General features: G+C 36.9%; 2 protein-coding genes across 2 annotated transcripts in view; one reads left to right on the forward strand and one right to left on the reverse strand.

Annotated features, from left to right (window-relative positions):
* Window positions 1-675: 675 nt before the first annotated feature.
* Window positions 676-9301, forward strand: LOC101887973 (protein hobbit). Its single transcript, XM_005186964.4, has 11 exons — window positions 676-1008; window positions 1079-1205; window positions 1496-1891; window positions 1954-2091; window positions 2150-2482; window positions 2565-2708; window positions 2762-4252; window positions 4324-4467; window positions 4789-6748; window positions 6818-8895; window positions 8961-9301. The coding sequence occupies exons 1-11, from the start codon at window positions 956-958 to the stop codon at window positions 9015-9017; spliced, it is 6921 nt and encodes a 2306-aa protein (XP_005187021.2). The 5' UTR covers window positions 676-955; the 3' UTR covers window positions 9018-9301.
* Window positions 9302-11768: 2467 nt separating this feature from the next.
* LOC101888317 (trafficking protein particle complex subunit 11) overlaps window positions 11769-14447 on the reverse strand; it is a 31688-nt gene continuing 29009 nt past the window's right edge. Inside the window, exons 15-16 of the mRNA XM_059125931.1 lie at window positions 12144-12338; window positions 11769-12069 (exon numbers count right to left, since the gene is read on the reverse strand). Coding sequence (XP_058981914.1) covers window positions 12040-12069; window positions 12144-12338 — 225 coding nt within the window. The 3' untranslated portion in view covers window positions 11769-12039. The remainder of the gene's footprint in view (window positions 12070-12143; window positions 12339-14447) is intronic.

Genomic DNA, 14447 nt, shown 5'->3' on the forward strand with positions numbered 1-14447 from the left:
TAAAAAGGTGGGTATTTTTGTATGCAGTGCAACCATTCTTGTTCTGTTCCAGAACTGCAAGAATATAAAAGTTTTTCTACTCAACAAAACAATTAGATTCTTGCATGGTACAATGAAGAGAAGGTAGGCCAACTTTGAAAAAATTGCAAGTATAGAGGTCTACCTGTTTGGCTTGTAATGTCAGAATTAGTATCAAAACAATAAAATATCAAACAACTTGTTGCTTTTATTTTGAATAAATATTTGAAAAACGCGATAACTGAATGGAAGGCCAGCACTTCTTTTCAAAATCATGTACTATATATCTCTAAAGGATTATTTCGCTACAAAAACTCTAGATTTTGTCGATCCATACGTTGAAATAAACATTTTGAAAACACCCGAATTTGAATATTTTCTGAACAATTTTTTTGTTATTGAAAAGAAAACACCTACATAAACAAATAAAGATTACATATTAAGCCAAGAAAATAAAAAAAAAAATTAAAATCATATGGTATCATAGCCCTACCTTGATATCATTGTACCAAGGATTCTTGTAGATTTTTGGACAGACCAATTATAAATAATGTTGGATGTCAAACGTTCTGATGTAAATATACTATAATTTCCTTTCTATTGTAATTTCTGTTATCATAACCGATTAAAATTTAAATCGCAAGTTAATAACATCGATAATTTTATTCGTTATTGTGAATGATAAGCTAGTCCCGCAGCTCATTTAAGGAATGTGTTCAGTCTGATTGCCTATTCCTTATGCATTACCCTCATTCGTAAACAACATAGTACCCCGAGATTTTGTGCTTTCTGTTTATTTTTTTTTATCGGGTATTCTATTTTGACGTTCATATTCGTTTTGTTGGGTACGTCTTTCGTTTTGATTTACCACAACTGATTCTTGAAAAAATGTTATTGGAATTGTTTATTTTTTTGGTTTTTTCCAAATTCTGATAAAATGATGCTGAAATTGTTTATATTCTCATGTTTCCTGTTTGCTTTTACATATTGGTATGTATTTGAAAAATATTTCCTCGGTGGAATATGATGAGTAATTCCATAATGTTATTTCTTCTTTCAGGATATTGCCTGCCTTTATAAGTTGGATTTTGGTTAAAAAGTTTCGAGTTAAAGTCCGTATTGGTCGTATACATCTACCCTATTTGGCTTTGAAAAATGTTCACGTCAGCAAAAGTGGATTTTCCGTTGTAAGTTTACCTAAAAAATTGAGATAAAACTAATTAGACTTGGATGTACGCACGATGACGTGTTTCGATAAATTAACAACATTAATTGGAGCATTACAAGAAAATTCCGAAAATAACCATGGGAGTTTTCTATGGGTTTAAAGACAATAATAATAGAAAATGACTTATTACATGGATTAAAGCAAATAACCCATAGGATACAACTGATATTTGACATTTCTGGCAAATTATAACAGCGAACTGCAGTTCTTAAAAAAACCTTATTACCTATTTATTTCGTTTTGTTTTAGCAAATCGAGGAAATTTGCTTACGAAGTAGTTTCTTCAATACTGAAGTAACTAAACTTGTCTCCATATATATCCGAGATATTCGTATCAACAAGGATATACAAACGGCAAAACATGATGGCCCGGCTCAGGAAACGTCACGGAAATCCAACTTCCGACGAGACATTGGAGGAGGGAAGGGAGTGCCAGATTTTAGACATGCCAAAGTTCCGCCAAGTATATTAACTTGTGCTCAATTCATGGCCGTTCATATCAATAACATATCTGTGGTGCTAATGAATAATGATTTTGACCCGGGCTGGTTTATACATGCCACAGCCAAAGAGCTACATTTGGACGGAAGCATCGTTCAAAATGCCAAAATTCTGCTAATTAATGCAGTATTAAATGAAGCACAGGTAAGAGGGAAACATTAGTCGTCATTAGATTGCCGTGTTTTAATTTCTTTTTATATTTGCAGGCGAAAATGCTCAGGCATTGTCCAACTCGCAGACAATCTTTGGAGAATGTAAATAAAATACGGCCCTGTTTGGGTGAGCTAAGTTTCGATATATCTTTGGATGCCACCATACTATCACACGGTCAACTTTCTGTCGATGTAAATATGTTTAATTTAAGCCAATTTAATTATTTCTAAAAACCATGTATTTTTGCAGAAACTGTCTTTAGCTATGAACAATGCCAAGTCTACAATACATGGCGGATTGTATGAATTCCTGAGTGAAGCCAAAAAACGAACCTCACATAGTTTTACCAAAGACAGCGCAAGTAATTTCCCCACAACAACTGCAAAAGTGGATGAATATATTACCCCCGAGCAACATATTCCTCAACACACTGCAAATGAATCAAGTTATAACAACGAATCCTATCATAAGATAGCACCAATAATACCAAAGAATTTTAGTTTCATCATAAAAGCTGCTACATTTTCGGCTGTAAAGGAGAATTCACAAAATGATTTCAGTGCAAAAATGCAATTGTTTAGCGTGAGTATTAAGAGGAAGAGCCTCACAATGACCTTCCATGAAAAGATTTTGATAATATCTTGGTATTTAATTTATTTTTCAGATAACCGGTGAATTTAATTCAAAATCATTTAATGAAGACGTCCATTTACCCACCTTATTTACCAAAGTAACACTGCAACATTTAGATATCGATACGAAATATGAAAAATTACTTTTCATAGAACAATTTACTATAGATTCCATGGTGAGTCAACTGCGTAAGTCCAAAGACCTAAGAATAATATTTTTTAATTGTAGCTTAAAAATGATATTCTGAATTTATATGTGAAACTGAAAACCTTCCAAATCATATACAATCATTGTGAGATCTATGATTGGGTACACAACAACTTTTTAGCGCGAAAACGGCAACAACAACAGCAGCAACCCATGCTGTTGCAACAGAAATCATTACCAGATAATTTGGGTTCCTTACCGCATACATGGCAATGTCCAGGCAATACAAAAATATCAGCGATTGGCGACAATGGTCCCAGAAATGGTCTACTAGAATGGGTTATGAAACACATTGTGGTAAAAGGTTGTGCGGAACTGTGGAATGTTTCAATGTTAATGAAGCTGGATGATGACGAACATGCCGGCATGAGTGTCAGTCATACACGTTTGGTGCTGGAACAAACCGACGAGAAAAGAAGTTCCTTTTATAAAACCAAAATATTCAATATGTTGTTTAATCAGCGTCATTGGAGCGTAGAACTAATGATAGAATCGCTGTGGTGGTCCCTGGGAAATTCCATAAATGATACCAACAATTTGAAGAAGTCACATTCTCCGGGTTCACCATTCTTCATAGGTGTTAGTTTAGTAAAACTAAGTTCTTATTCCAATGCCACCAAATTGGAAGTATCAATACACACACTGAGGACAGAGTACAGCATGACATTGGCAACATTTGTCATAAAAACAGTTTGTTGCATTAAACAATATGGTGGTCTCAAAGCCGAAGGAAATGTAAAAACTAAATCAAATGCAAAGCAACAACAAAACGCCTCCAATGCTTTATTGATTTCAGCAAAAATAAAAGATATTACAGCATATTTTATAAATCATCACAAAGCTTGTTTACTGTTAAGCTTTTCCGAAATTGCCTTGGCACGAACTCATCAGTTAACCCACCTAAAACTGGAAGAATTCCAAATGGCAATAATGCGTTCCATGACAGCTTCGTCGCTGTGTCTTACCGATTTCACTGATATATTTGCAAATTGTAAGCTAATACGTTTGGAGTATGAGACACCAGAACAGAAGAGACCAAAGCTATCGGTATATATTCCGGGCAGCATTGAAGCTATTTGGAATTCCAATTTACACATGCATATTCTCACCCTGGCCCGGGATATGCAGGATTTAAAGGCTTCCCTGGCCTTGCCGGCAAAGGCCAAATCCCCAACATTCACCCCATCTAATCAACCCACAATGGATAGTCCTTCCAAGGAATTGATTATCGAACTGTCAGCTGAACGAAGTACCATTTTCGAAATCAAATTATCTGATCGTCACTCCATGCAATGGTTTGTGGAAAATCTATTCTTTAGTCGCAAAGAAGGCAATTTTATATCAGCTGAAAATATATTCATTAAAATTGATGATGAACATATATTTACGGTGAAAGATGTCGATATACATTCGTTGGCGAAATTGGAAATGCTAACACAAGAACGTTTGAACTGTGAGGGTTTTGTTTTGCCAACAAATAAAGTTTGGGTTACAACAATTGGGAGTTTCAAGGTGAGTTGCTGTACTATTATTATTGCAATGAAATTTACGAATTATCTAAAATATTTCTTATTTCTTTTCAGGCTATATTCCCATATGACCATGACTTTTATGATGCTGTAAATAATCAATTTATTTCCCATTTTAAATGGTTGAAACTGGTTCATAATTATAAAAAGAAACCTTTTACGGCCAGTTCACCACTTCCTAGCGACATGGTGATACAGGTAATTACTATTAAATTAATAAATCTCTACTTAATCTTAAATGGGAGTCAATTAAAAATGTAAGGCTAAATTCCACAAGGTCACTTGTTTTGTTAAGAAAGTAAATATTATGTTCCGATAAGCATGCAAAATAAACAATACCAAAATACTTTTTAATTTTTGTTTGAAATTCAATGTATAAAAAGACGACTTAGCAAAAGTATACTTTACAATGAATTGTGGAATCCTGCCAAGGTTATCATTGTTGATTCTCTATTCTTTTCTATTTTTTGTTTCACATTTTATACATGTTTATCTAATTGGTAATAATTTCTTTTTTAGATAAAAGAATTCTTATTGGAAATCAGTGATGATCCTTTTGAAGTCAAACTTCGCGATAACTATGTTCTATTAGTTGATGAATACCTTGAGGGCCTTAAACGTAAAACATTATTTGATAAGAAAATTGCAGAGATCTGTTCGAAAACCCTGTTGGTGCCGGCTGGAACTATTGAGAGCCTGCATGCAACATTGGTGAAGAAAAATTCCGAAATCTATATTCAACGATCGAAGAAGATAAGGGAAAGTGGACCGGTGCGTACACGTCTGTTGGCATGGATTATGAATGATGTAGAGATTATGGCTATGGCTGATCCATCGATTCATGGAACCGATAATGTAACACGAATTATGCGTGAAATTGATTCAGAAAGTCCTTGGCCCGAGGAGGGTCTTGAATTTACAACGCTTTGGTGTCGTAATGTACATGTGAGCTGTTCAGAATGGAAGTTTATGTTAAGAGATTTTCCCCAGCCCATGTTTTATGTGAAAACAATGAGCTTATTTGGTACTCTGTGTGGTGCCGAACAGGCTGCCTCGAAGCGGGCTAAACGTGATGTCTACATCGATGTTGGTGAGCCGTTCGGAACAGATGTGGTGCAACGCAGCATGACCGCCTTGAAATTCTATCACGACTTCAATTGTGATTTGGAATTTTGTAGTTATGCCTTTGGCCCATGTTGGGAGCCTGTAATGGCCCAGTGTAATTTGAGCTTTGAGAAAATATCTGCACCTTCCAAAGACCCCAGTCCGCCGCTGCCATTTTGGGATAAAATGCGTTTACTCTTCCATGGACGTTTGACAATGATTGTTAAACAATTCACTGTTCTACTGCATGCCTCGTTGGATCCATACAATACCACGGAGGAAATGGAACTAACATGGAATAATGCCGGCATCGTTTGGACAAATGCCAAAATAATGTTCCGAGGTGAATTAAATGTAACAGTGAGAACTGCTTCACGTTATGACGATTGCCGGCTGCTGCATTTTCCACATTTGAAGCTGACCTTTAAATTGAATTGGATTTGTTTGGCCAATCCCAATGATCATCATGCTGTTATGCCTTGTGCTCCTGACAAATTGCCCGAATATTCGAGTAATCAAGTACATGACTCCTTCAGGGCTTTTCGTTCGATAAGTCTGAATATATGGATATCGTTTGAGACAAAACCAAAGCCTGGTGTTGAGATAGAATATGACATACCCAGTTTGGTGTTATATGGAAGTACACTGAGATGGTTTGAGAGTTTAAAACTCATACTTTCGGGAGTAACCCGACCAACTCGTCGTGGTCCGGTCTTTGATAATGTACGGCCGCGCAAGAAGCAACTTAGTCGCCATTACAAAAAGGCAAATTTACAAATGAGTTTACATCGTTTCCAAGTACTTTATTGGATGTCTCATGCCCGCCACAAAGGTTTTCAATTGAATGGTGGTCGTGTATCGTTTAGTTCCGAATACCTTTTATCTCTGTCGCCCATAGACGATGGCTTAATACATCGTCCACGAGCCGATTGGTCCACGGTGTACATGAATTGTGAATTGAATGATGCCGAGATCTGGCTGAAGAGTATTGAACCTGAGAAATTTGATAGCTCCTCAGAGAACATAACCAATGCCGACAAATGTATTACGGTGCGTTTCTATTTTCTCAGCGTTGGACGTGTCTCCTATGGTCGTGAGGCTCTTATACAATCGAGCAATGATGAAGAGTCGACAAAAACCAAATCGAGTACACCAACACACAAATTGGTGGTATATGATCTGAAGGGAGCTTGGACGAAAAACAATCGTGATGTGGCCTTTGCTTTGTTCGATTCATTTATGAAATCTCAAAAGCTTAAAAATAACCTCTCCACGGAAGCCGTCAAGAGTTATAGGAAGGAGGGAAATTCTACTCTCATGAAGAACAAACGCAGCGACAGCACCTTGTCCGGTTCGTCAGCAGAAGTTTTACCAAGTAAGTGCTTTATAGAAGATATAAGACCGCAGTACACAATATCGTAACATTTTAACCTATTATTTTCAGTTACAACAACAAATACCACAATCAACAAACCACAACCGGCAAGCCATGCAACGGCAATGTTGCAGCAACTTATCGCCGAAGCAGACCACAAATTCAATGTGTATAGCGATGATCAAACTTCGCAATCCCGAGAACTGCAATTGCAGGGACTGCAGGCATGTTCTGCACACGATGTCATTCACGAGAACTGGTCGATATCGTTGGTAAACTCTCAGGTATTACTAAAAGGTTCCGAGACATCGGGTTATGTTATTATTAGTGCTGCTAAAGCGGAAATACTACAGCGAGTACATCGTCCCGTTTGGCGTGATCGCTCATTGGTATCAAAAACCACATGGAAGGGCTTGCTGGAATGCATGCAGTACTATGCCACAGTTAGTGCCGGCGAACATGATTCTCTTTTAGAAAAAGAAATCATGTGGCTGACAGTTGATAATATTCAGGACAAGGGTGATGCCGTCATAAACGATTTGCCTGATATTCCCCATTTGGTTGGAAGTGGACGTAGTGTTGGTGGTGTGGTTAGTGAAACAGTGGGTGCTTCATCGAGTGAAAATTCCGGTGGAAGTCAACCGATCCAATTGCAACGCATTGTCTCTAGATGTAAATGTGAGTTTTTCTATGTCAGCTATGGTGATACTGTGGATCCAAATGCCATAACTGATATGCCTCCACCACCATCGGAGGAAACATTATCCCCCTGGGAGAGACAAGACGATCCCATGGATGCTTTCACTCTGATGCATCACGATTTGGATGTTTGCACGAACTCCCTGCAATATGCCATGATATTGGATATTGTCAACAATTTGCTACTCTACGTTGAACCGCAAAGAAAGCAGGCTTTAGAAAAGTTGGCTCGCATGCGTTTTCAATTGCAATTACATTCCACCGAAGATCAAAAGCGGCCCATACAACAGAAGCAAACACTCATACGTAGCCTTTTAATGAAGATACGTTCGCTGGAAAAGGATATACATTTCATAAGTCAGCGGGCCGATGAAAGTGACACTGAGGAATGGAAACTAGAATACGAACGTGTGCAAAGACTCATCCGTGACAGCAAGGAGGAGCTAAACACATTGAGTGAGGAATTGGATAGTATGCTGTTGTGCTATAAGGAAACTCAACTTTCACAACTGAGCAAAATATCCAATGTACGCTCGGACAAAACGGTTAATATTGTCAGGGCCAATGAAATATGCTTTAAAAGGGCCCAGTGGCGTCTAACCGAAACTGATGGTCAAATTGGTATTGCAGATTTGGTGCTAAGTGGTTTCTTATACACTAAAAAATCGAAAAGTGATGATTCGGTGGAACATCTTCTCGAATTGGGTAATATACGCATGAATAACCTAATACCACGGGAAATCTATCGAGAAGTTTTGGTGCCCACCGAAATACAAAAGGACATGCCGGTTGATACTCATAAACGTGTGCTGCGTGTATTCTGTCGTGAAAAGCCACCGGTGGGCGGTATATCTGTCAAGGAACATTTTGAAATTAATGTTGCCCCCATAACCATAGCCATTACGAAGAAATTCTATTCAACAATGTTAAAGTTCTGCTTTCCCGATCGAGATGCTTCTGAAACCGATGCTGTAGATGATTTAGAAGAAAACTCCTCCGGCTCCTCATCATCGTCAAATGTCCAGGCCAAATCTTCGAAAAAACAAGGCAAGTCGAAAAAATCCTCTAAAGATTCTGAGTTTTATGTGAAAATTGAAAAAGACGATGTGGAAAAGATGAAGGAGCGAGCTGAGAAAAACAAATTGTTTATTTATATCAAAATACCCGAGGTACCGGTGCGCGTCAGCTACAAGGGAAACAAAGAGAAAAATCTAGAAGATATTACCGATTTCTCTTTGGTTATACCCACACTGGAATATCATAATGTAACATGGACATGGTTGGATCTATTGATGGCCATGAAATCGGTTAGTCGTAAAGTTATTGTCTCGCAGGCGATAAAGCAAAAACTGCAAATACACCGAAGACCGCCTACGACAAATCAAAGTGAATTTTCTTCACCACCCGAAGAAGATAAGGCTGTTATGTTATTTGGCAATCGTTTGGCGGTGAGTGGGATATGAAAATGAAAAATTGTATTGGTTTTATAATACGTTTTTTCTTCTATTTCCAGGGTGAAAATCGTAGCCAGCGCAAGGGTGTTTTTAAATTTACTTCAAGCAATAAATGATAATTTGGAATATTATTACGCAAATAAAGTATTATTATCGATTCCTGCACTTTGTTGTACCCCTCCCCCCCCCCAAATTTGTTTAAAACATTGCATAATTTAGTGTTTTTTATTTTTCAAAATTTAAAAATTATATATGCTTGCTATAAATGCATATTTCTCTGCTATTTATTTATTAACTTAGATGAGCTTACTTTCCCAGAAAATAAAAGGAAAGGCATCTAGTTTTCTTATAGTGAAAACGTTATTGTCTTCATATGTATGTTAATAAATTGAAAAATGAACGAACTGTGTATTCTTTAACAAGGTTTAAGATGGTGAGTCGACGCGGAGTGGGAGTTAACATGGAAAGGACTAAACAGATGCAAATATCTGGTGAAGTTGTCGGACAATTATTACGAATGTAGAATCCCTTCGTGTATTACTCTACACCTAACATTTTTATAGTTGAAAGCCCTTATATTGGGTAATTGCAAATTAAAAAAAAAACAGACAACAAGTCTTGGCTTAAATGTCCCAGTGCCTATACTTCTTAGAATGATGTTTCGGCATCCCTAAAATAGCACAATTTCATGAGGTATTTCTCTCTATTCTCTTTTTTTTCTATCATAAAACAAATCTTCCCGGAAAAAATTCCGAGGGAAAAAAAGTATCACAAATTCTCCCAAGATTGTATTTTCCTTCAGAAAAATCTCACGACGGTTTTTTTAAAGAAATTGAAATATTTTCAGCAAAAACCTTGTCAACAACATTGGTGAAATTGGACGTTCAGGATCGTACCTTTAAATTTTTTTGCTGCTCCACAGACTTGACAATATCCAAACATATATATAATTTAATATTAATTATGAATTTTATTTGGCTTAACAAATGCATTTCAAATTTGGAAGTAAATAAGAAATAGTATCTCTCAAAATTAATGCTTTCCTTGGAAATAGAATGGCGCGCGGATATTCTTGATTGGACTGATTTTGTTTGACTGAGGATGACGTGGACGCTATTCCTACTCATATGTCCCTTAGATCTGTCTCGGGAAACGGATCAAAATCCTCTGCTACAGCAAATAGGACGGAACTGACAGGAGATTTCGCAGGTGACAATGCTCTGACACTGGACTTGATAAACGATAGTGTTTCTAGACAATAACAGATAATTCGCGCCAAATTTCTGCGGATATGGAACAAAACAGACGGAGCAAGGATAGGGGCGTTCGAGACATAAGGAGAATAGAATGTATTTGCAAAATTGAGGTGTCGCTGAATTCTACCTGATTTCGTATAATACTGTTTAAGGACTCGAAACCTATAGGCAATGTATAGCGAGATGGTAGAGAGCAATCACTAGCATCTACCCCACACCAAACAGAGAAGAATGAGAGGCGCATAAGAAGGATGATAAGTTATCCCAAACTTATATTGTCGATCAAAACATTTAACCCTTCAGGTCCCTTGGGTCTGATAGCATATAACAGGCAATGTTGGGGGGAAATTTTTAGAGGTTGTCTCAATATTATGAAACCCAGTCACAAATGGCTAAGGGACTACTTATCGATTATGATATAACGTGTCAGTGAAACGTGTCCTTTTCAAGCGGAGCAAAGAGATGCCTCTATATTGCCGCATTTTGCTGTGTGAAAGAACAAGTTTCATTTCTTTTGGAACTGAGTTTTGTTCTCCCGAAAGTGGTTGATGGCTTCTACATTACAACATGTGGATAACGTGCTGGAGTTTCTTAAGAATTATACCCCCTTCAGATCCCTCCAACTAAATGTCCATCCATCTACACGAGGAGGCGAAAGTCCTTCCTTTACGTCAGCATAATCATACGCTTTCGTTGCAGTACCTGCTTGGGTGTTACCGCGAGAGTCATCCCAACCATCATATTGTGGATACTATTCCCCCACCCAGACGTGTCAGGAAGGACATACACGATCTAGAGAGGGAGGTCCAACAATATAAACAAGAACCTCTAGACCAAGATGCATATCAGGCAGGTCTGAGTCGCGGATGATATTAGCAGTTATATAATGAATGCCGTCGTCAGAGTCCACCCTCGATATATTGCAGCTGAAGAACGCCAGCTGCCTAGACACAAACCTACCCAACTCACTCCAGAAGATCACGGAGCTTGAACCAGATTAGCAGAAGCAACACACATACAAGTACCACTGCCACAACAACAAAGACTAAATGTCCATAATTTCTATTAACTATAATCATGGCATGGTTAACCATGATCGCAATAGAAGGTTACCCACATTTTGATCGGGTTTTAATCTATAGATACGAAACCGTCAACATGTTTCACAAATTACTAACGACGAAAATATACCTAGGATCTTAATACACAACTTTTTAAGAAGGGTTCTTGAAGCTATGACTTTGTCAAAGCAGTAAAAGTTGGTGAGTTAGTAAAAATGGTGAGAAACGCACCTTCCATTTTTTGATCTTCTGTCATGTTGTTGTGTCAGAATTTAGTTATTAATATTCGTGTCACATAGTGTAAATATAGAAATCGTTTCGTCGCTCTCTTTCCCTAGCCGGCCCAAGCAATGTCAGCGAACTATTTCCAACCTGGTAAAATTGAACAATTTTTTATATTTTTTTTATACCCAACACTGTCAAACAACAGCTTTTAACCCCCCATGGAACGCAACAAAACACTCATTATTAATATATGTATATATTTTGTTGACCTTTAATGACTAATATTTTCTTTTTTCATAACTTTCTACTCATTAAACAAACAATATTATATTTATTAATTTTTATATTATTTAGATTTTCTAATTAAAAAACACAAAATACCTATGCTAAATTTAAAGTTTGTGAGTTAAGAAAGTAAGTTCAACTTTAAATTAGGTTAAAATATTAAAAAAAATAATAATAATAAATAAAGATTACACAATCTGTAGTTTCTACAAAATAATTCTTCTGCACGAAGAATGGGTGTGTGTGTGTGTTTTTTTAGCTTAGTATACAACTTTCAGGAATTCTCGTCTTTTCCTTTGATGGAAAACATCTCATTTGCTTATTTGCTGCTTAAGTGGTGGCTAAGGTGAAAGAATGAAAATTGGCTATTGTAAATAAAAGGGCATGGCTTTAAGGGGTGGTATTAAGGACTTACCAAAACGAATACTTTCTTCAGTATAGATCGTTGTACCAGTTCACTGAGTAAATTATTTTGCGCCTCATCCTTTGTTGGATCAGCCTGCGTATTATAGACTAAAGTAAGTTCAGGTAAATTTTGCCAGCCAACTTGCAAAGGATACAGATTGTAGACAAGTTCTTTTTCACCGAAGGCAAAAATTGAAATATCCAGCTGCGAAAAAATAATAATAATAATAGTAATTATAAATATAATAATAACAATATTAATATTTATTAATATATAATGAACAATCTGATGAGGAAGGCTACCATTTTTAAGTGTTCCATGTCTCTTTCATTGAGAAGAAGTGGATGATTTTGAAAATAGCACAAATAGTTCGGAAAATAAATAAAAATGACAATAATCGAACAGGGTCGAGTATATAAGAACCTTTCCCACTTTTTGGCTCATTTTTATTCTCTATTAATACACAAAGTTTTGTAAGTTTTGTTTCTTTTTATGGCTGGCAAATGGTTTCGTTTTGATAAATTGATTGCCTGCAGATATTTTACAGGGTTGTGTCTGTTTGTTTTTTCAGTAAGAGAATAAAACTCATGACCCGAGAACTATTTATCTCTCTCAGAAAGAACTTGCTATACAATTCCCGTAGGAAAAGTTACCAGACAAACCTATCGTTCGTCACAATTTTTTTTGTTTATTTTTCTATTTTTATACCCTCCACCATAGTATGGAGGGTATATTAAGTTTGTAACACCTCGAAATATACATTTTAGACCCCACAATACATATACAGGGTGAGATAAAAAAAAAACTGCAACAAACTCAAACGCCATAATTTTTTAATTTTATTGAATGAAAACAAAAATTTCGGAAAAAGCATCAAATTTTAGAATAAGTTTAGATTTGTTCGAATTGGTCACCTTTGGCACGAATTATGGCCTTCAAACGGCCAATGAAACCTTCACGCGCTGCCCGAATGTTGTATGTATGTATTTTGGCCCATTTCCGTCGAAGCGCTTGCTTGAGGTGATCGACACTTTGGCATTTTTTAGTGCAAACCTTGCTTTCCAAAATACTCAAGACACAATAGTCCAACGGATTGGTATCCGGAGATTTTGGTGGCCAATGTGCGCTGAAAATGAAGCGAGAAACCTCATTTTGTAACCATCCATGGCGCGTGCTGAGTGCGATGGTGCTGAGTCCTGTTGGAATGTCCAAAGTTTTAAAACACCCTCCAGACTATTTTCGCGATAATATTCGGCATTAATTCTGACGCCACTGTCGATTAATACGAGCGGAGAGCGACCATCGGCTGTTATGGCGGCCCACACCATCACCATGGCCGGCGCTTGAGTTCTGGTGGCCAACCGAAGGTGCACATTTTCAGCTGACCTCTTTGGCAAGTAAACACGATCATTTTGTTTGTTTACAAACTGCTGGACAACGAATGTTTTCTAATCAGAGAAAACCAAATTCGGCAGTTCACCACTTTCGGCCAAGCGAAGCAACTCTTTAGTTTTTTTGAGTCTATTTTCTTTCCCTTGCGGTGTAAGTTCTTGCACTTTTTGGAATTTCAATGGCTTTACCCGGTCAAGTCGCTTCTTTACTTATCGAACTATTTCTGCTGATGGTTCCGTGTACTTCCTTAACGTCGAGCTACGCTACCAGTATCACGGTAACGAGCGATGGTACGAGACACAAAAGATTTATTCACATTGAAATGCCGGAGTGCTCTAGCGATAGACACTTGTGATTTTCCAGTCAAATATAAAGAAATCACACTATCACGCTTGCATACCATAATGATAAAACCTTTTTTCTGGAAAATTCTCACCAAAATGCTTTTGTACGCTTGTAAACAATATGAGCTGTCACAGGTATAATTTAATAGCTGTCCGACGAGTGGTTAGAAATGTCTGCAGTCTGAAGTTGGTTGCAGTTTTTTCATCCCACCCTGTATAGTGTTTGAAATCTGAAATGTGGTATTGAGCTCGCTGTTTATGAAAGTGACTTACTATAATTGTACATAAAGTTCTAAATGATACTATATTTGGTAGTAGGTGATACAAATTCTAAAATTTTATATATATATATATATATATATATATATATATATATATATCACTGTTGGTGTGTATGGTTAAGATATGAAGGAAGTTTTAGAATGTGCACTACATTAATACAAAAAATACTAAATGGTACTAAATTTGGTATTGGGTGGAGGATAGTGCTCAAATTTGATATTGAGGTCTCTGTTGGTATCTGGAATTGGTATATGAAGGTAGTTTTGGAAATGTGTACTACAATTGTACGAAAAGT

The sequence above is a fragment of the Musca domestica genome, unplaced genomic scaffold (assembly GCF_030504385.1).
Source record: "Musca domestica strain aabys unplaced genomic scaffold, Musca_domestica.polishedcontigs.V.1.1 36, whole genome shotgun sequence".
NCBI classification, from domain to species: Eukaryota; Metazoa; Arthropoda; class Insecta; order Diptera; family Muscidae; genus Musca; species Musca domestica.